This window comes from Chlorocebus sabaeus, chromosome 9 (genome assembly GCF_047675955.1).
Source record: "Chlorocebus sabaeus isolate Y175 chromosome 9, mChlSab1.0.hap1, whole genome shotgun sequence".
NCBI classification, from domain to species: Eukaryota; Metazoa; Chordata; class Mammalia; order Primates; family Cercopithecidae; genus Chlorocebus; species Chlorocebus sabaeus.
In genome coordinates, this window is record NC_132912.1 from 102,874,161 (window position 1) to 102,895,976 (window position 21,816).

The 21,816-nt window shown below is 37.9% G+C and overlaps 1 protein-coding gene across 3 annotated transcripts in view; it reads right to left on the bottom strand.

Moving 5' to 3' along the window:
• Window positions 1–200: 200 nt before the first annotated feature.
• The window catches only part of ERLIN1 (ER lipid raft associated 1), a 35,741-nt gene continuing 14,125 nt past the window's right edge, over window positions 201–21,816 (bottom strand). For all 3 annotated transcript variants that reach the window (XM_007963827.3, XM_007963829.3, XM_038009437.1), the window contains 5 exons: window positions 16,800–16,858; window positions 13,776–13,867; window positions 5,918–6,007; window positions 4,982–5,061; window positions 201–2,459 (listed from right to left, as the gene is read on the bottom strand). In XM_007963827.3, the coding sequence (XP_007962018.2) occupies window positions 2,238–2,459; window positions 4,982–5,061; window positions 5,918–6,007; window positions 13,776–13,867; window positions 16,800–16,858 (543 nt within the window). In that variant the 3' untranslated portion in view covers window positions 201–2,237. The remainder of the gene's footprint in view (window positions 2,460–4,981; window positions 5,062–5,917; window positions 6,008–13,775; window positions 13,868–16,799; window positions 16,859–21,816) is intronic.

Here is a 21,816-nt window from a genome sequence, read left to right on the forward strand (position 1 = left end):
GTCAGCAAAGAGCGGACACCTTGTTTTAAACATTCTGACAGCAGGTAGGCAGTATTCTGGGAAGAGTATAATAAAAGCCTCTACAGTTAAGTTAAACCAGCAAATAAACTGGCTCCCTAGTTCAAATGTGCAAGACAGCCTTAGGAGCATGTTAAGATGACAGAAAAATGAAGACATGGGGGAAAAAAAACACAAATCACTGATAGTAAAATAATTTTATTTAGTTTCTTATTTTAAAAAAGGTAGCATTTCAACATATAAATTTAGACTCAAGATTACAGGGTATATTTGCCAAAAGGAACACCCTGAAAGACGGCCAGCCTCAGAGCTGAGAGGGCACAGGGAGGCACACTCCTCACATGTGGAGTTTAAGCAGAAGTGCTTTAAGACTTCACAGCGGCATTTCCCTGTTCCTCAGCCCTGCCTCCAGGGCCATCACTTTGGGGCAACAGCTTTGCTCATGTAACTATAAAACATCTCTAGGAATGAAAGCACAGAGGTCAATGATCCAGATTTTCCACGACAATCATCTGAGGCAACAATTCGACAGGTAAAGAATTTATTTTTATAATTCAAAAGTTCTTTTAAGGAGAACTAAAGAACACAAAATTCATTCATAAAGAGAATTTATAGAATTAAATGAGCAAAAATGAAAAATTATTTTCTCCATATTACAATTGCCTCTATAGGATAAGGCCCAGGGGAAAGACCCACTCAAATCTGGGCTTTCCTTTCCCAAATAAAGTGTTTGGCACAACCAACAAGCTGTCATGAGACTGACAGGCCTGACAGCTGAAAGGTTTCTAGAAGTGGTCCCATGACTTTTCTGTGGAGCTTCAATATAGTGTACACAAGAGGTGTCTTAACAAGCTGCACAAACTCAGGCCAAACTATGCAGCACACTGCTCCAGAAAAGTTAAACTGAAGGGAAAAAAAAAAGGTCCATATGAAGTAGGTCTCCTATTGCCACAGGTTAACTCTGTTGTTTCTCATGGAAAATTAAATTCACTGGCTGCCCAGGATGTCAGTGGAATCCTGATCTCCTGGGGGAGGTGAGAGCTGGAGAAACAACTTGGATTTAAGCATCTCTGGGCCAGGTGGGAAGGAGACAATGACCAAGGATGCTTTCTAGGTGACTTTCTGTTCCACACTATGTGGGCTCCAGACAAACAATCTTAAGGAGCATCAGTGTGCTTGTGACCACGGCAGCCCTCGGACTTGGGCCTTTAGACAGAGGTGATGGGGCAAATGAATATACCCCAGATCCAGTTTTAAAAATAAAAACTTCCTGCAATTATGATACACAACTGTGCAGCAAATCACTAGGAATTATATGCTGCTCCTATTTGTGGTTAAAGCCCTGTCCCACTCTTGGCCAGTCACAGCCGAAAGGTAACACACAAGGAGGTGGCTGTAGCTAAAACCAGGCACCTTAGTCAAGCATGGCCTGCGGCAGTGATGCTGACAGTCATCGCCCAATGGAGGGAATGCAGGGCCCCAGAGCTTTGGTTCAGAGCAAAGGTTTCATCTCACCCCAAACTTCAAACCAAGCCCTCTGTATCTCTGAGCTTATGAATACAAGAAACTAGTGATTAGGAATCTCTATGAGGAATCTCTGGTTGGGTAGCAAAGCTCAGGTCCCTGCAAGCCACCACCATCCTGTAGGAAAACAGAAAGGTGCAAATCGTATCAAGTAAAAGGTTGCTCAAGTGGAAGATCGTTTCCTGGGGAACTTCAGTGGCCTGGATCTTAATCACATGGATGAAGGCTGGAACTGGATCCCAAAGAAAGGGCCTGGGTCCCAAGTGCAATGAGTCTTCTTGAACTTACCATATCCTTCTCAGTCATCTCTTGAATGGCTGAGCACGCATTTCCCCGGGGGACCAATGTAAACATTATTCAACTGATCTCCACTTAGGAAAACACAGCTTGTTATATATTTAGTGTTTAATGTTCCAGTGCAGGCAGTATCTTAGCATCAGACTTTCCTCACTCATGAGTAGCAGTTTAGAAAGGAACACATATAGGTTACTTGATAAGACTGTGGCTGAAAAGACCATTTGTGTGTCAGACAGCTGGCTCCATCCTCCAATCAGTGGACTACCCAGGACTATCGCAGGAGAGGCAGAACAGATGAAGTGTAAGTTCTGTGTAAATCTGAAGATTCCGTATAACCATTGTTCCCACTTAACCCCTTGGGCCACCTCTTGATATGGAGAACATTTCCACCTCTTGCATCAACCTGTGCTCTCTTTGTTTTGGATGAGGTTCTCTCCAGAGGGTTCAAGAGCCTCCTTAGAGGGGAGTGAGCTTTCTCTTCCAGTCCTAATATCTGAATATTTCAAAGCACATGAGGAGTCCACGAACATGTTAGGGATGTTGCTGCCAAAATAGATCTTACTGTTGGAAGCAATGGCCTGGTACTTTTTGAGCTCCAGATATTCCGGGGTCAATTTGTGCTGTGTGGGAGCAAACAACAGCAAAGGCATCAGGATACTCTGGTGCAACAGTCTTCTCTCTCTCTACATACATTTCTCCCTGTTGCTCTTCTGAGTATCACGAGTCAAGCGTGAATAATTGCCAATGACCCTCTCTCACTTTGGAGAGTGGCTATCACATTAACAGTTGCGTTCCTGACTTAAAATTCCTTCAATAAGCTCTTGACTTAATGCAAGAGAAGCTGTTTACTTTTTAATAAAAGGATGGGGGAGGTTAGAAAACAATTTGTGATAACTAACGATAATAACTAATAATAATAATAACTATGGTGACTTTCATTTCATCTAGTTGAATTCAACCTGGAATTGGTCTGGAGTTTCTGTTGATTGTCTTTCTAAAAAACTTATTTTTATTTTTGTAGAGATGGGGTCTATGTTGCCAGGCTGGTCTCAAACTCCTGGCCTCAAGCAATCCTCCTACCTTGGCCTCCCAAAGTGTCGGAATTAAAGATGGGAGCCGCTGCACCCAGCCTCTTTTTTTTGGAGATGAGATCTCACTCTGTTGCCCAGGCTGGAATGCAGTGGTTCAATTATAGCTCACTGCTGCAGCCTCCAACTTCTGGGCTCAAGCGATACTCTCATCTTAGCCTCCAGGGAGGCTACAGGAATGAGCCATCATGCCTGGTTCTCTGTTGATTCTCTTGAGAGAGATACACAGATCAATGGATGAGAGCAGAACTTCAAAGGAAGGGCTGGTGCTGCTTTTCTTGAACAAATTCTAGAACTAGAATAAAATCTCAAGAGGTCATCTGATCTGGTCTTTCGCCTTTCCCCAGAAGCTGGATGTTTAAGCTGTCTGTGACAGACAGATATTTGTCCACCACCAGATCTCCCTCTGTCACAGAGTTTTGTTTTGTTTACATCAGTGCCAAGATGTATCTATCTAACCAGAATCTCCCTGGGTTTGATTAAAACTCATTGACCACCAGACCTCCCTCTGTCACAGTGTTTTGTCTAAATCAGGATGCCAAGATTATCTAGCCAGAATCTATCTGGGTTTGATTAAAATCCATTTCCACTGTTCCCTAGAACATATGCCTTTCAAAGCCCCTCAGATCCTGCTCTGTGATCCTCTCCTTGAGTCCTGGCCTGTCCCCCAGGCAAAAGTCCATGTTGTCCTTCACAGTCCTACAGCATTTATTTTCTACACTTTGACATCTTTCACTCCCTGGATCTCTATCTTCCCCAGGTGATTCGTATCCTCTGTCAAAACACTCAAATCAAATCTGGTCATAGCGTACAACCACATTTCTTCCTCAAGCCTTTTTAATATAGGTTAGTATATGAGTCACATTTTTCAAAATGGCATAAAACTACTGCCCCTTTCTGAATAAGGTAGACCTCAATGGCAAGATCTTGAAACTTGTGCCAGATGAGCTTCTCCCATTAGATTTGGACTCCTAGCTTCCTCAACTGGAGTTTCCTGTCATGCCTTTCTCTTGGTCAAATTCCATTCTGTGTCTGTAGAACTGTCTTTCAATGTTACGTTCATTTTTAAATGTATATTGGTTTTCAAAGTACTGACAACTCTCATTCTATCATATCTTATCATTTCTTCTAAATACAGATTATGTTGTTCCTTTCTAAATTGAAAGCCCTGTCTATATCTTAAAACTTGACTCTAATCCTTCAAACTGCATCATCCACTTTAGTAATCTCTTTCTCAACCCTTTATCTCTTCCAATCTGCTCCACAATAACCTTCTCAGAATACTATCAGAGTTCTAGCTGCCTCTTATATAGCCCTTGCTCACTAGCCCTGTACCCTCTAGCCAGCTTACCCCAGTCCTTACACCAAATTATCACCTACAGATCACCCAACCTCCCTTCTCAAGTTATCCCACATGAAATTCCTCATGACTGGAATAGTTTTTTAAATCCAATAAACAAGGAGTACTCAATGAGGGGCATATGGAAATACATGCATGTGTGTGTGGCAGTTAAAACAACTGGTGACCATTACTGACATTTAGTAGACAAGGGCTAGGGATACAAAATATCCTACAATGCATGAGATGGTCTTCAATGATGAAAAAGTATCTCAACCCCAAATGCCAGGAATGCCTTTGACAAGAAACACTGCTCTAATCAAGCTAAGTATCTACCCCAAAAAACTACCTTATTTGGAAAGCAATTGTAAATAGACTCTACTCTTCTCCTGTCCCTCTTACCTCAGAAGACCTTCAACTTGACTAATTATTGAGCCTTATACAGCAGTACAAATGAATGGATTTATGGCGTTTGGCCTGTGTTTATATACGTTAGCCTTTGTCCTAAGCTTCCCGCTTTTATAAGGGACTATATAAAGTTCCCTACCCAATGAATGTAAAATAGTTCTTGCTAACTGACTAATTCTGGAGGATGTCTTGGTCACAACACTTTCTTGACAATGGATAAAATCCCTTCTATCATATCAGAGCCCCTGAAAAGAGAAAGCAAAACCCCGACATGCATCATTAAGAAAGTGGCCGGGGAGCCAGTCACCTTGTTTGAGGTGGCATATTTGTGTGCAGCATAATATTCAGCATCTGCTTTTGCCTTCTCTCGGGCCAGGAATGCAGCATCTAGCAAATAAAAACAAAGGAAAGGTGTCAATCCATTCCCTCAGCTAGTTAAAAGTCCCTTTCCCCACTGCCTAATATTTTGACTGCTTATTTCACATTGAAAGTTTTAAAAACATATTAGCAGTTTTTGAGTCCCAGTCCCCAGACAGCAACTTCTCCAAGAGGAATACTCTTTTCACTGTCAAATAACTCTCAGCTCATCTGAGCCCACTTGTTTTCTACTCTAAGTTGCTCCTTCTTTCCTCTACCCACTCTCCCACCTCCTATCACTCAAAGCCTCATACTCCACCCAGGTACTAAGCTTCAAGTAAAATCAGTCCAGACATAAAAGCTCTATTTACTGCATTGTCTCTAGCCCCTCCAAATTTGATCGAGAATCAGTCAACAGAGACAGGAAGCAGTAATATATAAACAAGTGACTTCAAGACTGAGCTAAGAATATCAACATCTCACTCTGTGAAATCAAGGAGTGTGAGGCCCTCCATGAAAACTGTTTTTTCCATTTTATTTTTATTTTGGACAGGTAGAAAAGAAACTGGTGGTGATGATGGGGTTTATTATCTTGTATATTCTTTACGGTTGATTATGGGTAATTTTCAGATCTTGTCTGCCTGAAAATAAAGTGGTAGCTAATAAGCCCCAATTTAAGGAAGAAAAGGAAAGCTGAGCTACCCACAGTCACAAACAAACCCAACAGCTGGATATGTGACAGCAATTAAAAAAAACTGATTCATACTATCAGGACAGCTACTTCCTCCAGACCAGATTATTCCATGGCCTTCTCACCCACCACAATCAAAGGCAGAGAGGAGGCAGTTCAGGACAGTCAGAGCTTCATCCTCTCCCCACAATGTACCTTCGATTTCAGAAATGCGCTTTTCAGTTTCTTTTTCCATCACTTTCTGCTGAAACCGAATTTTTGCCACTTGTGCAATCTTCTCTGCTTCTATAATCACATATAACATAAGAAGACACATTCAAAACCATTTCTGCAGTACCTGAGGCACTTCGAACCAGCAGCACACAGTCTAACACTTAATTACAGAAAGTTTTATGTGCTAATTGTTTCACTAAGTTTTATCTAAGCAGATTGTAAACTACTCAAAGGAAAAAAGGGAATTTATTTCCTAATTTACTGTTCTATTTTGACAGTGCTAGTTTTGTGGGAAGGAGTAAAAAAGGTTAAAGTGCCAGTCCTTCATGCAACTCTGTAGCAATGGTCCACAAGCTAATGGGAAAAAAAGATACTTTATGAAAGTACCAGAGAACAAAAACAGAGCAACATAAATACATGGCAATACAGGACAATTAACTAATGTGGCAGGAGAAAGAAAGAATGAATGAGATAAGTTAAACCAAGGAAGGCCTTCTGGAAGTAACCTTAAAGGAAATAATGCATATGACCTAAGAAGACATGCCAGGAAGCACAGAGAAAGACAAGAAGCGCCAGGCATGGTGATTAATGCCTGTAATCTCAGCACTTTGGGAGGCTGAGGCAGGAGGATTTCTGAAGCCCAAGAGTTCAAGACCAGCTTGAGCAACATAGTGAGACCTCCATCTCTACAAAAAAGTTAAAAAATTAGCCAAGCATGATGATGCATGCCTACAGTCCCAGCTACACAGGAGGCTGAGGCATGAGGATCTCTTGAGCCTGGGAGGTCAAGGCTACAGTGAGCCATGATCATGCCACTGCACTCCAGCCAGGGTGACAGAGTGAGGCCCTGCCTTAAAAACAAAAACAAAAACAAGACAGACAAGAAGGCACAAATGAACAAGTCACAATGGAGAGGTGATAGAGAGCCAGCCGACAAGACAACAAAAAATAAGAACAGAAAGAGGGCTAGGAGACCTCTGTCGAGTGACAGGCTAAGGAGCTTAGTTTTACTGTACTCAGGATCTACTGTTAAGCTACCATTAGGGAAATGACATGATGAAAATGGTATCAGAAGAGAAGTATTCCAACTGCTGTAGGGAAATAAAGCAGAAAGCAGGGTGATTCATTTGGGAAGGTGAAAACAAGCACTGGGAGTGAACATGTTGGTGCAGCAAGCAAGTACATGCAGGGGAAACTCAACATCTTTAACAAACCTCTGGCCTACCCAAATGACCCAGGACAAGGAAGAAAGACTCGAATTATACTTTACATTCAATCACTGCTATTCATAAAGAACATTCTCAATTCTCCTTTTCAGTCAAAGATGATGGGTATTTTAAGACATCTTATCTCTGACCCCTAGAGAAAGTGCATAACAGAAAGAAAACTTCCAAGCAATTTTTTCTTTCCAGAAAACAGTATGCTTTACGAACTACTCCAGGAAATAATTCCCTCTTTCTCCACCAATGTAAAAATCCATCTATATTACACCATCCAAAAACTAAACTACTGTGTTCAATGGGGCTAGAAATTTAACTGTAAGGAGAAACTCAAGATAAAACATGAATAAGGTGAGGGATCTGAAGCCTGCAGCTAGAACCCAGAGAATGCTGCCTCAGCCTAGGGGGACTATTGTGGTAATCTCATTTAACAAAGCTCTGTCGTGTGGGAATAAAATCAATAAAAAGCACAACCAGACTTCTAGAAAAATGGTGCAAAAGGCCAGAGAGAAAACCCTTTATATATTTAACAACATCTTAAAATGCTAGATGAAATTTAGGAAATTTGTTTTTCAATGCATGGCTGAGGTGTAAGAAAGAATGAGAGATCCTCAAGTGACTTAAGCCAAGGGGGAGCCAAGAGTCTGTATGGTGGCGTCCCTGGGGTGGTTATTAGACAAGAAGGGAATGGGACCTGGGTTATTACCCACGTAAGACCAGGAGATGAGGCCTTGTGATGTTAGGACTAAGACCCTTGCATAAAACTGAGACCTCTAGAGGGCTGCAATTCTAATGAAAGAGGAACTAAAACACTCTACCAACCAGCCCAGTTAAGAAGTAACCTTTTCTCTACCTAGCCGCATCACAGTGAAACTGAAGAACACCCAAATACAGAGAGAAACATGCTAAAAGCAAAAAGAGAGGAAAGGCTGATTACCCAAAAGGAGCAATTAGACTAACAGCATATATAGTAAATAGGTACAAGAAGCCAAACAAAATTGAAATAATATTGCCATATTGATAAGGAAAAATTAGCTTGCTTTAGAATTGTAGGCTAAATTACCATTCAAGAATGAAATAAAAGCATTTTCAGACCAAGGAGGACTGAAGATAATTTTCACTCCTTAGTCTTCACTGAAAAAAAAAGTACTAGAAAAAAAAAAAAAATCACCAGAAGCAATGGAGAGGAAAAAAATTACTCAACACAAGTCCAATCAAAATAAATGTTTACTGCAAGGATTAATCATAATGATCATAATCAATGGGAGGATAAAGACAACATGAAACTAAAATACTATGCAATAATAAGATGTAAGACTGGAGGACAGTGATAAGAGTTAAAGCATTCTAAGGTACTGTTCAAAAAGAGGACAGAATGATTAACAACCAGTTATACATTCCAGAAATGGAATGTAAAACTTCCAATCAAGTAAAAGGAAGAAAAGAAAAGAAAATTCAATCAATTCAATACCAATCAGAAAAGGAAAAAAGCAGCAGAGAAAAATGCATGGTAAATAGCACATAATCAAATGATACAAACACATCCAAATATAGCAGTAACCACAATAAATATAAAAAGACTAAACTCACCAGTTAAAAGACAGATTCTCACATTGGATAAGATAACAAAATCCAGCTATATGCTGTTTACAAGAGACACACCTAAAACATAATGACATAGAAAAGTTGAAAGTAAAAGAATGGGAAAAGGTACACCAAGAAAATAACTAACCAAGAAAAATCTGGTATAGCTATATTATCAGGCAAAATAGCTCTTAAGTTAAAAACATATCTAGGGATAAAGGTTATTACAAAACAGAAGCAATTCTCCATGGAGATATAACAATCCTGAAGCAGAATGTTCTTAATGATATAGTCTCAAAATATATAAAGAAAAAAATTACAAGTCAACAAACCCATGGTCATAGTGGGAGATTTTAACACATCTTTCTCAGTAATTGATAGCTCAAGAAGGCAAAAATTAGAAGAATACAGAAGATGTGAACAACAGAATTCATAAGCCTGACCAAATGGGTGTATAAAGAAACCTGCATCCAACAACCAGAGAACACAGATTCAATCTCTTCAAGCACACAGACATTTACAAAAAAGGACCACGTACAGGTAGGCCACAAACCAATTTTCAACAAATATTTAAGAATCCATATAACAGGTCTTATTTTCTGACTACAATGTAGTAACACTGGAAATCAACAATAAAAAGGTAGCCCCTCAAAAACCTGCTAAACCAAAAATTGAAACATATACTTTTAATAATTCATGAGCCAAAGAAGAAATTAGAAGGAAAAGGTTTTTAAAAAAATTAAAACTGAACACCAATAAACAAAGTACATTTCAAAACCTGTGAAACATAGCTAAAGCAGTACTTAGAAGAAAATTTATAATCCTCCATGTTTCCACTAGAAGACTGAAACTTAACTATCCAACTCAAGAAGTTAAAAAAGAACAAATGAATAAACTTAAAAAAAAAAAAAGATGGAAGGAAATAATTTTTAAAACGTGTAAATAATTAAAACAAAGTAACAGTCAACAAAACCAAAATCAAAAGCCAATTATCTGAAAAGATGAATGAAATAAAACAGACCTCTGGCAAAACTGATTCAGCAAAAGAAAAGGCACAAGCAAACAGTATTAGCAATGAAAAGGGGCACATAGATTTGGTAGAAGTTTTAAAAATCATGAGAGAATTCTACAAACAAATTTATGCCCCCAAATTTGAAATATCAGATGAAATGAATAATTTTCTATGAAAATATAATTACCAAAACTGGCTTAAAAAGAAACATGTATTTGAATAGACCTATACTCAATACAGAAATTAAATCAATAGGTTAAATATTACCACAAAAAGCAAACAAAAATAAAGCAGAAACCTCACAAGACTAAGATGGCTTTTACAAGTTCCGCCAGACCTACAAAGATGAAGTTATACAGATCTGATATATAATGATCTGATTTACAACAGAACACAGAAAAGGAAGCCATGCTCTTCAACTCATCTTGGGGACAGTATAACCATGATACCAAAAAACCTGACACTAAAAGTGTAAGAAAATTATAAGCTGATCTCATTTATGAAAATAAAGGTAAAAATTCTAAAGAAATTATCAGCAAACTATATAAAAATGTATATAATGACCTATATAATGGCCAAGTGGATGTTTATCCCAGAAACGCAAAGATAAATCTGTTAATATAATTCACCATACTAACAGCTTTAAAAACATCTCAATATATGTAGAAAAAAATTTCAGGCTGGGCACAGTGGCTCACACCTATAATGCCAGCACTTTTGGAAGACTGAGGCAGGTGGATCACTTGAGCTCAGGAATTCAAGACCAGCCTGGGCAACATGGTGAAACCCTGTGTCTACAGAAAATACAAAAACTACCTGGGTGTGGTGGCGTGCACTTGTAGTCCTAGCTACTCGAGAGGCTGAGGTGGGAAGATAACTTAAGCCCAGGAGGCTGAGGCTGCAGTGAACTGTGATTATACCATTGTACTCCAGCCTGGGTGACAAAGCGAGACCCTGTCTCAAAAAAATTCTGAAAGTTTTAACAGCCATTCAAAATAAAAGCTCTCAGCAAGCAAAGTACAGATTGAAACTTTATTAACCAGTGTTAAGTACAGTAAATGCCACTGGGACTATTTAAAGTTAAGGACAACAATGCTTGTCACTTTCTTTTCTACACTGTACTAGAAGTCATAGCCTAAAGCAGTAAGATAGGAAGAAATAAAAGGTATGTGACTATAAAGAAGAAAAATAAAATTGTACTTCTGTGAAGATAACGACCTATTGTCTGAAGACCATATGATTGTTCATGGGAAATCTAAGCGTCTATTAGAAATAAGAGCATCTTCAGCAATATTGCTAAATAAAAAAATCAACAGCACACTTACACAAAACCAAGTAGAAAATGTGCCTTTAAAAAGTCAGTAACAAAAAAACATAAAGGTATATAAGAACAAATCTTTAATAAATGTGCAAGAACTTTAGAAGAAAATTATGACACTTTTTAAAAGACATCTCTCATAAATGGAGAAATAGATTTATGACTCAATATCATAATTTTCTCCAAATTGATGTATACAGTCAATGCAATTCCAATCAAAATCTCAACACAATATTTCACAAAACTTAAGAAGCTGGTTCTAAAATTCATGTGGATGAATAAAGGGCCTAGAAGAGTCCAGGATAATTTTAAATATAGTTAGGAATAGTTAACAGGTAAGAGGAATAGTTACACAACTCACTCTCCACATAGCAAGACTTAACATAAAAGCTACAATAATTAAAACAGTATTGAGGAAGGAGCGACCAAAAAATTGGAAAATAATAGAGATTCTGGCATCAGAACAAATTATGTATAGTATCTTATTATATGATGGATATGGCATTAGAAATAAGTAGAGGAAATAATAAACTATTCAATAAACAGTCTGAGACAATTGGCTTGCCATTTGAAAAAATTAAACTGAATCCCTATGTCATACTCAACATCAAAATAAATTCCAAATGGGTTAAGACTTAAATATGAAAAGCAAAATTTTAAAACTTTTAGAATAAAAGTATTACTTTGGACTAGGGAAAGAATTCTTAAGATAGGAAAGCACAAAACATAAAGGAAAAGACTAATGAATTTGCCTATACAAAAACTACACATATATGTATATCGAAGACATTGTAAAGTTCAAAGACAAACCACAAATTGAAAGAAGATGTTGGAAATGCATAAATCTGAAAAAGGATTAGTATTCAGAAGATATAAAAAACTCTTACAAACCAACTCAAAAAAGCAATCAAATAATGGGCTAAGGACAATAGGCAATTCATATAACAACAAAAAAAAGGAAACTTGAATAACCAATAAGCAACATTCAACTTTACTAACAATCAGGGGAATTCAAATTGAAATTATGTGATACCATGTCTTCCATTAAACTGGCATAAATTTTTAAGTCTGATAACTCCAAGGACCGAGAAGGATGTGTGGAAATGGGAATTCAAGTATGGCAGCACAGAAACTGGAAATCAAATACTGTTGAAGAGACAGTAAAATCAAAGAAGTACTTGAGAGAGCAATTTGTCAATATGTTGAATGTGAAGACATGCTACCCTATGACCCATCAATTCTACTTTGAGATAGCTATTCCAGAGCAGTGCTTCTCAAACTACCTGTGGAAAAGTACCTTACTTTTTTGTGTGTGTATTTCAATTTATGAGGAACCAATAAATTGTAAACTATAACAAAAACAAATTATAGTACTAGAAAAAAGAAATTAAAAAACAAAAACATAAATATATAAGCTCTGATTTTTTATTTTTAATTCAACAGACATAAAACTGCTGTATTAAAATGCTATAAAAACTTCTAAACACTCATTCTCAATTTCTGTACTCATCTCATTGAGGCTTAGAAACGAAAAGCTGGTGATAGGGCACTGGCCCACAACATACATTGAGTAATGCTACTCTAGGGAAACTTGCACATGTACACTGTATCCAGGAGGCACTGGATAAGAATGTTATTGTGGTAGTGTTTGTAATAAGGAAAAACTAGAAGCTACTTTACCCTTCACTGGTAATTCATTACAATAAAACTAGGTCTGCTCATAGAACGAAAAATATAGCAGCTAAAAATAAACGATCTACCATCTCACAGAGAATAAAGATAAAATGCCAAAAAAAGAGGAAAAAACCCTAGATCTACATGTATCAATATGGATAAAATTCAAACAATGTTAGTGAAAATAAGACAAGTTGTAAAATAAGAGTTTGATATCATTTTTGTAGTTTCGAATAGGTAAAACAATTTTATAAACTGTTACACACTTACAGTAAAAGTATAAAAATATGGACAGAAAGGATATACATCAACTTCAGAATAGAAGCTAATCTGAGAAGAAAAGTCAAGGAGTAGGACCAGTGAACATACAAAGGAGGCTTCAAACAGATACTTAATTTTTTTCTTAAAAAAAAAAAAGATCTGAAGGGAATAAGGCAAAATCTTAAACTTTCATTATATTGTTCTCTGTACATTCCCGTATAATTGAATTATTTAATTAAAGATGTCTTAAACTTTCAGCATCAACTGAAGGCCAAAGAGGGCAGTCTAATACACAGTGACCTAGAGTGTAAGGGAAGCCATTGTAATCCAAAATGAACTGTAAACAACCCTGCCATGCTTTCACAAACGGCACTATCTAGCCAGGTAAAACGAAGTGCACGTCCACAACAAGGATGCATACTACAATCTGAAACTTTGGTCAAAAAACTTCCCTATTCTTAATCTGTACAAATGAAAATGCTACCCACAGACTCAAGTTGCCTATAAACCCTATCCATTCTCCCTGTTCTTCAAAGAGACAACAGTGGCAGCCAACGACATGATGGAGAGCCACAGCACGTCATTAAGTACTGGTCTCACCTACTTTTAAAGGCATTAGAACATCTGAATGTACAGTGGAGATTCCAGAATTCCCTACTACCTATGATGCAATCTTACTGAGTCCCATGATACCCAAAATGAGACTGACAAAGAACAGGACAAACAACAAATGTACTTAGAGACAATCATTTCAGAGAGAAATCCAAGTACCTATAACTGCCTTTTTCCTCTCTGTCTCAGCTTCTTTTTCCACAACCTTTTGTTTCTGTGCAGCTATAAGGAGTTTTGTCTTCTCAGCCTCCCTGTGAAGCAAAATGTTACAAAAATTAGAAATGATTCTCTTATGTGCAGTCACAGCCAGTAATTCTGACCCTATAGTGAGTCGGAGAACCGTTTTTTCAACACGAGCTTTTGGACTCATTAAGGTAGGTTAAGAGAGGTGTTACTTTATTTTACTTATAGTAAATCTGAGGTTGAAAGATTCAATGATTTGCCCAAAGTCACCCAGAGATAGGAAAGAAATTTAGTACATTTGAATTTTAGTTTGGCTTTCTTCTCCTAGTTGTATTGTGTCAAGCCTGTGATTTGCAAGAGAATATATCAATACTTCCTTTGCTGTTAGACCTCCAGCTAGTCCATACAGTAGCTCTGTGCCAATTAGAAAATGGCACCAGCCTCTGGGCAGATGCAGTCCTGCAGGTGCATGGTTTGACATGCAGAATGAAGCTGGGTTTCAGCCCCTGCCCTCCTCAGGCTGGCACCCATGTGCAGTGGCCATATTTGTTGCACAGAAGATGTAATGAGGTGGTAGTTATTAGGTAGTAAACTGGGGCTTAGTGTAAGGAGAATTTTCTAAGGCTTCCAGTGTCTAATACAGGTTGAGCATCTCTGATCTGAAAATTTGAAATCCAAAATGCTCCAAAATCTGAAACATTTTGAGTGCCCACATTATGACACAAGTGGAAAATTCCACACATAAGCACTTAAGGTGAACTTTGTTTCATGCACAAAATTATTTAAAATATTCTATAAAGTTACCTTCAGACTATAGGTGTATATGGGACATAAATAAATACCTGGAAAAAAAAAAACTAACCACTATACCAACAAGGAAGAACAAAAATAAATTTTATATTTACACCTGGGTCCCATCCCCAAGATATCTCATTAAGTCTATGCAAATATTCCAAAATCTTTACAAATCCAAAATTTAAAATACTTCTGGTCCCAAGCATTTCGGATAAGGGATACTAAACCCGTAACGGAAACGGCTGGCATTATTACTAAGCATGTACAAGTAGCTACTGGGTAACCACGTGGCAGAAATGGTATAAGAAAACACTACTATCAGGTGCAAGGTTATACTGGATCATCTCAAGGTAGCTTTTAATTCTGGAATTCCTATAATCTATAAAATTAAGAAAGATCCAGAATCATCTGAAAAGTAACTCCAATAGTTTCCCCAAAACACTTCCCCTCAAAGTTTCCCCTCTTTCCTCTGATAACATTGATACACATATCAAATGACAGTCTGAATACTATGATTTATTTGAGAGCAAAAAACACACAATATTCATTTTTCCGTCACAGAAGCAATCATATTTAAAGCCTAAGACATGCTGAGCCTTTAATAAAAATTTTTTTTTGAGATGGAGTTTTGTTCTTGTTGCCCAGGTTGGAGTGCAATGGCGTGGTCTCGGCTCACTGAAACCTCCGCCTCCCAGGTTCAAGCGACTCTCCTGCCTCAGCTTCCCAAGTAGCTGGGATTATAGGTGCCTGCCACCATGTCTGGCTAATTTTTGTATTTTTACTAAAGACAGGGTTTCACCGTGTTGGCCAGGCTGGTCTCAAACTCTTGACCTCAGGTGATCTGCTGGCCTCAGCCTCCGGAAGTGCTATGATTATAGGCATGAGCCACCATGCCCCGCCTATAAATATTTTTTAAATAAGTGGATCACACCCATAATCTACCCAGCCTGGCACTCTACAGTTTTAAAAGAAGAGTGCCTTATCTACAATGAAAAAGAGAAAACAGGCTGGGTGTGGTGACTCACACCTGTAATCCCAGTACTTTGGGAGGCCAAGGCAGGAGGATTGCTTGAGGTCAGGAGTTTGAGACCAGGCTGGGCAACAGGGCAAAACCCTGCCTCTATGAAAAACACAAAATTTAGCCAGGTGTGGTGGCATGTACTGGTAGTCCCAACTACTCAGGAGGCTGAGGTGGGAGGATCGCTTAATCACTTGAGCCTGGGAGGTTGAGACTGCAGTGAGCCGTGACTATGCCACTGCACTGCAGCCTGGGCAACAGAGTGAGACCCTGTGTCCAAAAAAAAAAAATTAAGAAAAAGAAATAAAACTCTGTATAAGCCCAGAGAGGTATGAGGGAAAAGAAAAATATAAAAGAAGAAAAAAACAATAAAAATATGCATGGTAACGAAAAGGATTCAGAAGTAAATAACCTCATAAAGCAGTATTACTGCTCCTTGGACCTCCAGTATTTATACATCTGTGGTATCTTTGACTTGTGCAAATTTATTTTTTCAGCATCTGTCCCTTTAACATAACAGCCAAATTTCCTGAAGACTTTTATTTCTTCTTTTCAGTACCAGTCATATGAAAACAATATTGCCATTTCAAACACAGTAAGTATTCCCCTAAAAGGGATCCTCTTAGAAACTAATTTCATGTCTTCTCATTCCCAGCCAGCCCTGGATACATAAAAGAGAAGACCATCAGGAGTCAACAGAAGCAAGGCTTCCCTAGAGGCACATTATAAAGAACCAGGTCTAATTTTAGATATACAATTACATACAATGGAAAACCAAACTTTATACCAACAAGATATCTATTCCTACCATTACAACACAGAAACAAAATATGAGCACTCTCTTCAACCCTAACACAGCTTCAGGACTCTTTCCTCTATTAAATATTTAATTCAAGGTACTATTCATATAAAATTATAGCTCCTTAAGCTTCCAACAATAGTTTTACAGCAAACTGCATCTTTAAACACTGACACTTCTCCTGAAATATCCACACATACAGAAGAACACTAATAAGAGTCTAGTGGGAATTAAGACACAAGAGTAGGCAATATTACTAGAGTAAGAGTAAAGAAGATACACACATACTCCACCCCAGAGTGTATTATCTCACGTTTCCTCTAGACTGGAGTGTTAATATGCAGACAGCCCTGAACAGAAATATTGGGATCCCATGCATATTACTCACATTAACTCAAAATTTCTTCTTATGGCTTCTGGGATTTTGGGTTTTGTAACACGCACAGCCTAAAAAATAAAAGTGAAAAAGCCAAAGTATATTTGAAAGATAAATCTTCAATTAAATCTTCTACAAAAAAGCACCTCAAATGATACTAATCTAACAAAACAACAGCTATAATATAGCGGCCTACTAACACGTTTGGGGATCCCACTGGAACATTTACTTTTCATGCCATCACACCAAGAATCAAAGACAAGCTGCTTCTTACTTCCTTACACAATGCCAGATTACAGGAAAAACTACTCTATCCACTGAGGAAACAATTGCCTTAGGAAAAAGGTTCTCCCTTAAAAGACGTTTTACAAAGGTCGTTAGATACTTTTGCTTTCTTTTTTAACCCTGAAAACCAAAGAAGCCAGGAAGGCAAATTTCCAAGACTGAAATTGTAAAGTCAGAAACAATTAGTCAAATACAAAAACAAACAAAAAATCCCAGTTTGGTGCACGCAATTTAATACAGTGAGTAGTGAGTAAATTAACCTATCACTTTCAACCCCTGCAATCACTCGGTATTTGCTATAAGTAAACAGCGCAGTGGCTGAAGGAAAACAAGTATCAATTAAAAGCTTATATTCTTTCTTCCTGAACTCTCACTTAGAAGAAAGTCTGTCTTTGTAGAGGCTGTTTACTACACACTTTGTTTCCCTAATCATAGTGTTCTTTGACATAATTAAGATTATCTACCTGGACAGTACTGTTTTTTGAAGGCTGACTTTTCCACATCAAGGACTTGATCTCTCAAAAGCTTCTGATTTTACTAAACATACGATACCCCACCGCCCCACCTATACTGCAAACACACAAAAAACACTTTGCTGGTCTGAGGAAGTTTTCCTTCTGAAAACTGGCTAACCTTTTAGGTATTATAACAAAGCCTTTAAGCACTTAGTCTTCTTTAAAGGCTTTTAAAACTTTTAAGCAATATAGCATTCCCTACATGAAACAGATGAGTCAAATTTGTAGGTAATTTTGAGGACTATCATAACTAAATATAAGCATTACAGTGGAATGAAATAAGCAGCTGAAGACTGTGTGGAAACACACTGGCAGTGACACATGTGAGGCCTCACGAGACATCCAGAAGACAAATAAAAATTCAGGACCAGATTTTGTGAGATGTCAGATTTCACCATGTGACTAGTAGACATAAGATCACTTCCAATGTGGATTAATATGACTCTGAGGGAAGCACTGTCATACTGCATTTAATTAAGAGACTGGCTACATATCTTTTCAGCCTTATTAAAAGAAGCATAAAGCAGGACTGTCTTTTTTTCTTTCTTTCTTTTTCTTTTCTTCTTTTTTTTTTTTTTGAGATGGAGTTTTGCTCTTGCTACCCAGGTTGGAGTGTGGTGGTGCAATCTCAGTTCACTGCAACCTCCACCTCCCAGGTTCAAGTGATTCTCCTGCCTCAGCCTCCCTAGTTGCTGGGATTTCAGGCATGCGCTACCATGCCTGACTAATTTTTGTATTTTTTTTAGAAGAGGTGGGGTTTCACTATGTTGGTCAGGCTGGTCTCAAACTCCTGACCTCAGGTGATCCACCCACCTTGGCCTCCCAAAGTGCTGGGATTACAGGCATGAGCCACCACACCCGGCCAGGACTGTCTTTTCAAGACTCCTATTTTGCTGAATGAGGCTGAAGAACATACTACATTGTGCTTGCCAATCTTGGGCAATCTCACAGATTTTCAAATATGTGAAAACATAAATACTTACTCTACAGATACCATGAGTAAGTTGCATCATAAGAGATTTTAAAAGTAAAATGACAGGAAAGTCCCACTCGAGTATCCCTCTCCCTCACAGGAGAGACAGCTGTTCTCCTTTCTGTTTCTTTTGCCTATTAAACCTCCGCTCTTAACCTCAAATAATAAAATAAATAAAATAAAATAATGCCCCCACACCACTCACATACACAGAGTGAATGGAGGGAAAAAAAATGGCTAATGAAATGAATATATGTGTTGAAACTAACCCCTGGGTTTTAAGCATATATTATAAATCAAAAGTCAGTCTAAAATATTGTCACTCCCTTAAATAACATAGGAAAAAAAATCAAAGATGACCATTTTCATCATTCTAATTTGCCAGAGTAGTTTTTCAAGAGGAAAAATGGGATATAAATATATGGAAAGGAAAAAAATAAAATGACTGTTAACAGAGAATGTTCATTCAACAATAAATATTTATCAGGTACCTACTCTGTGTCAAGTGCTACTTGTTGCAGGAATTGTGGATAGAGCAGTGAACAAGGTAAGGCTGCTCTCATGTAATTTAACCCAAAAATTACTAGAAGGCAGTGAATTCAAGTTGTAGACATACGATAAATCTACCAAGAACCAATCACATTCCTCAATGATTGAACGGCATTAAAATACATTAAATCTATTGGTCTTAATTTAACTTAGGATATGAGTTTCTCCCCCAAATCAGAAATTCTTTTATTATTTTTTTTTTGAGGTGGAGTCTCACTCTGTCGCCCAGGCTGGAGTACAGTGGCGCGATGTCAGCTCACTGCAAGCTCCGCCTCCCAGGTTCACGCCATTCTCCTGCCCCAGCCTCCTGAGTAGCTGGGACTACAGGCACCTGCCATCACACCCGGCTAATTTTTTGTATTTTCGGTAGAGACGGGGTTTCACCGTGTTAGCCAGGATGGTCTCAATCTCCTGACCCCGTGATCCGCCTGCCTTGGCCTTACAAAGTATTGGGATTACAGGCGTAAGCCACCGCGCCTGGCCCAAATCAGAAATTCTAAAAACCAGAAAGGCTGATATGATAAAGTAAAGCCGTAAACTATGTTTCTATTTTTAACTTATATTGGAGGATTGCGTGAAGCCAGGAGTTTGAGACCATCCTGGGCAACACAGCGAGGGCCCATCTCTACAAAAAATTAAAAAATTAGCCAGATGTGGTGGTGTGTGCCTGTACTCCTAGCTACTTGGGAGGCTAAGCGCAGGAGGATCACTTGAACCCAGGAGTTCAAGACTGCAGTGAGCTATGATCATGCCACTGCACTCCAGCCTGGGCAACAGAGGGAGACCCTGTCTCAAAACAAAACAACACAACATGTATATGACTACTTAGGTGCCTGATATAGCTTAAAAATATCGATAATGAAAACTTATCTGGAAGATTAAGCTGGCAGAAACAGCAAAGGCCATTATTTTTTAAAAGATGACGTTTCTTGCCAGATTTTAAAATAAAAAGTTGAACTATCACAACCATATGGTAATGTGTTAAAAATAACAAAGCTCAAACACAGACTTGGAATTCTTAAAATGCATTTCAACTATTGTTAAAAAAAAAAAAAAATTATAACAAGACAAAAGCAACCAAAGGAGCTCTTCTCTTCTCAGGATATGCTTAAGTTATTGCAAAATATAAAAATTATTTTAAAAATTTTTAAACCCTAAAACAACGAAGATCTTCTCTACCACTTTAAGAATGTATAACAAAACTGCATTTTTTCACCCAATAACTTTTTACAAAAACAAATGAATGTAAGTAAATTCATTCTTCTGGCTGTTGTGCAGAAAATGAAGTAGACAAAGGTAACAGTGAAAGTGGGGAAAGAAGACAGGCAGTTACTACTACTGCACATGTCACGGTAAGAGTTGGTAGCTTGGCTTGAGATGACAGTAAAGATGGAGGTGTGGTCAGTTTTATTAATACATGGATTTTGGTGGTGGAATCTGCATGACACAGGGACTAATTAGATGCTGAGGGTGAGACGATTGTCAAAGATGCCTCCTACACTTCTAGATTGGCTTGAGGGGAAGGAGTTACCATTAACTGACAAGATGAAAAAAACAGGAGAAAATTTGATTTGACGAGAAAACACCAAGGACTCAATAACTAATCAAAGAGTAGGAATGGGAAGATCAACGGAACAGAACTAAGTTCAGAAAAAGACTCTAGTATATAATGGAATGTAGTATGTAACATAAAAACTATTTCAAAGAATGAGGAAGATGGAAAAATAAACTATTCAGTAATTACTGCTGTTACCCAATTTGGGGTTGAAGGGATGGAGTTGAAGGCCTTCCTTGCAACTGAGATCAAAATGGGTTCCAGATGAATTAAAAGATTTAAATCTAAGAATACAACTGTAAAAGCAGATACAATTTTTGTAATTTCTAATTTTAATTCCTATACTTTTAAGGTGGTAAAAGGCTTTTAAAACATGCCAGCTCAGCAACACACCATAAAGACAAAATCACTGAAATTACTATGTAAAAGATGAAAACTTCAAAGTTATCAGCAAGGCAAAAACAAAGTTAAACAACAAAGAAAAAACTGGAAGAAAATGTTTCCTATAAATATAAAAAAGAGCTACAATAACTAACATATGAAAAATAGTTTATTTTTAAAAACGAATTCTACCCCTCTCAAAGTGTAAGGTTCAAAAACAAGTTATCTATATACAAATGCTATTTATTTACTTACTTATAGAGAGGGTTTTGCTCTGTTGCCCAGACAACAGTACAGCATGAACACAGCTCACTGCAGCCTCAACCTGCTGTGTTCAAGTCATCCTCCCACCTCAGCCTCCCAAGTAGCTAGGCCTACAGGCACATGCCACCATATCCACCTAATTTTTAAAAAAAAATTTTTGTGGAGAAGGGGTTGCCCAGGCTGAACTCAAACTCCTGGGCTCAAGGGAGCTTCCCCTCAGCCTCCCAAAGTGGTGGGATTACAGATGTGAGCTGCTATGTGCAGTCAAAAATAGCTTATTAAAAATCAGTTAGAAAAACCTTAACTTAAAAAAAGAGCAAAACCAACAATTTATAAATGAAATAAAAATGGCTGATAACCTAAGGTATTCAACTTCAATAATTAATACAAAATAACAGACTAATTTTCTCCAAAAGGATTAAAAGAGAAAGGGAAAGCTTGCATCTGCTAATTATTTGGGTACAATCATGCAATCAAATGTGTTAAAAACTACAGCTTACCAACACT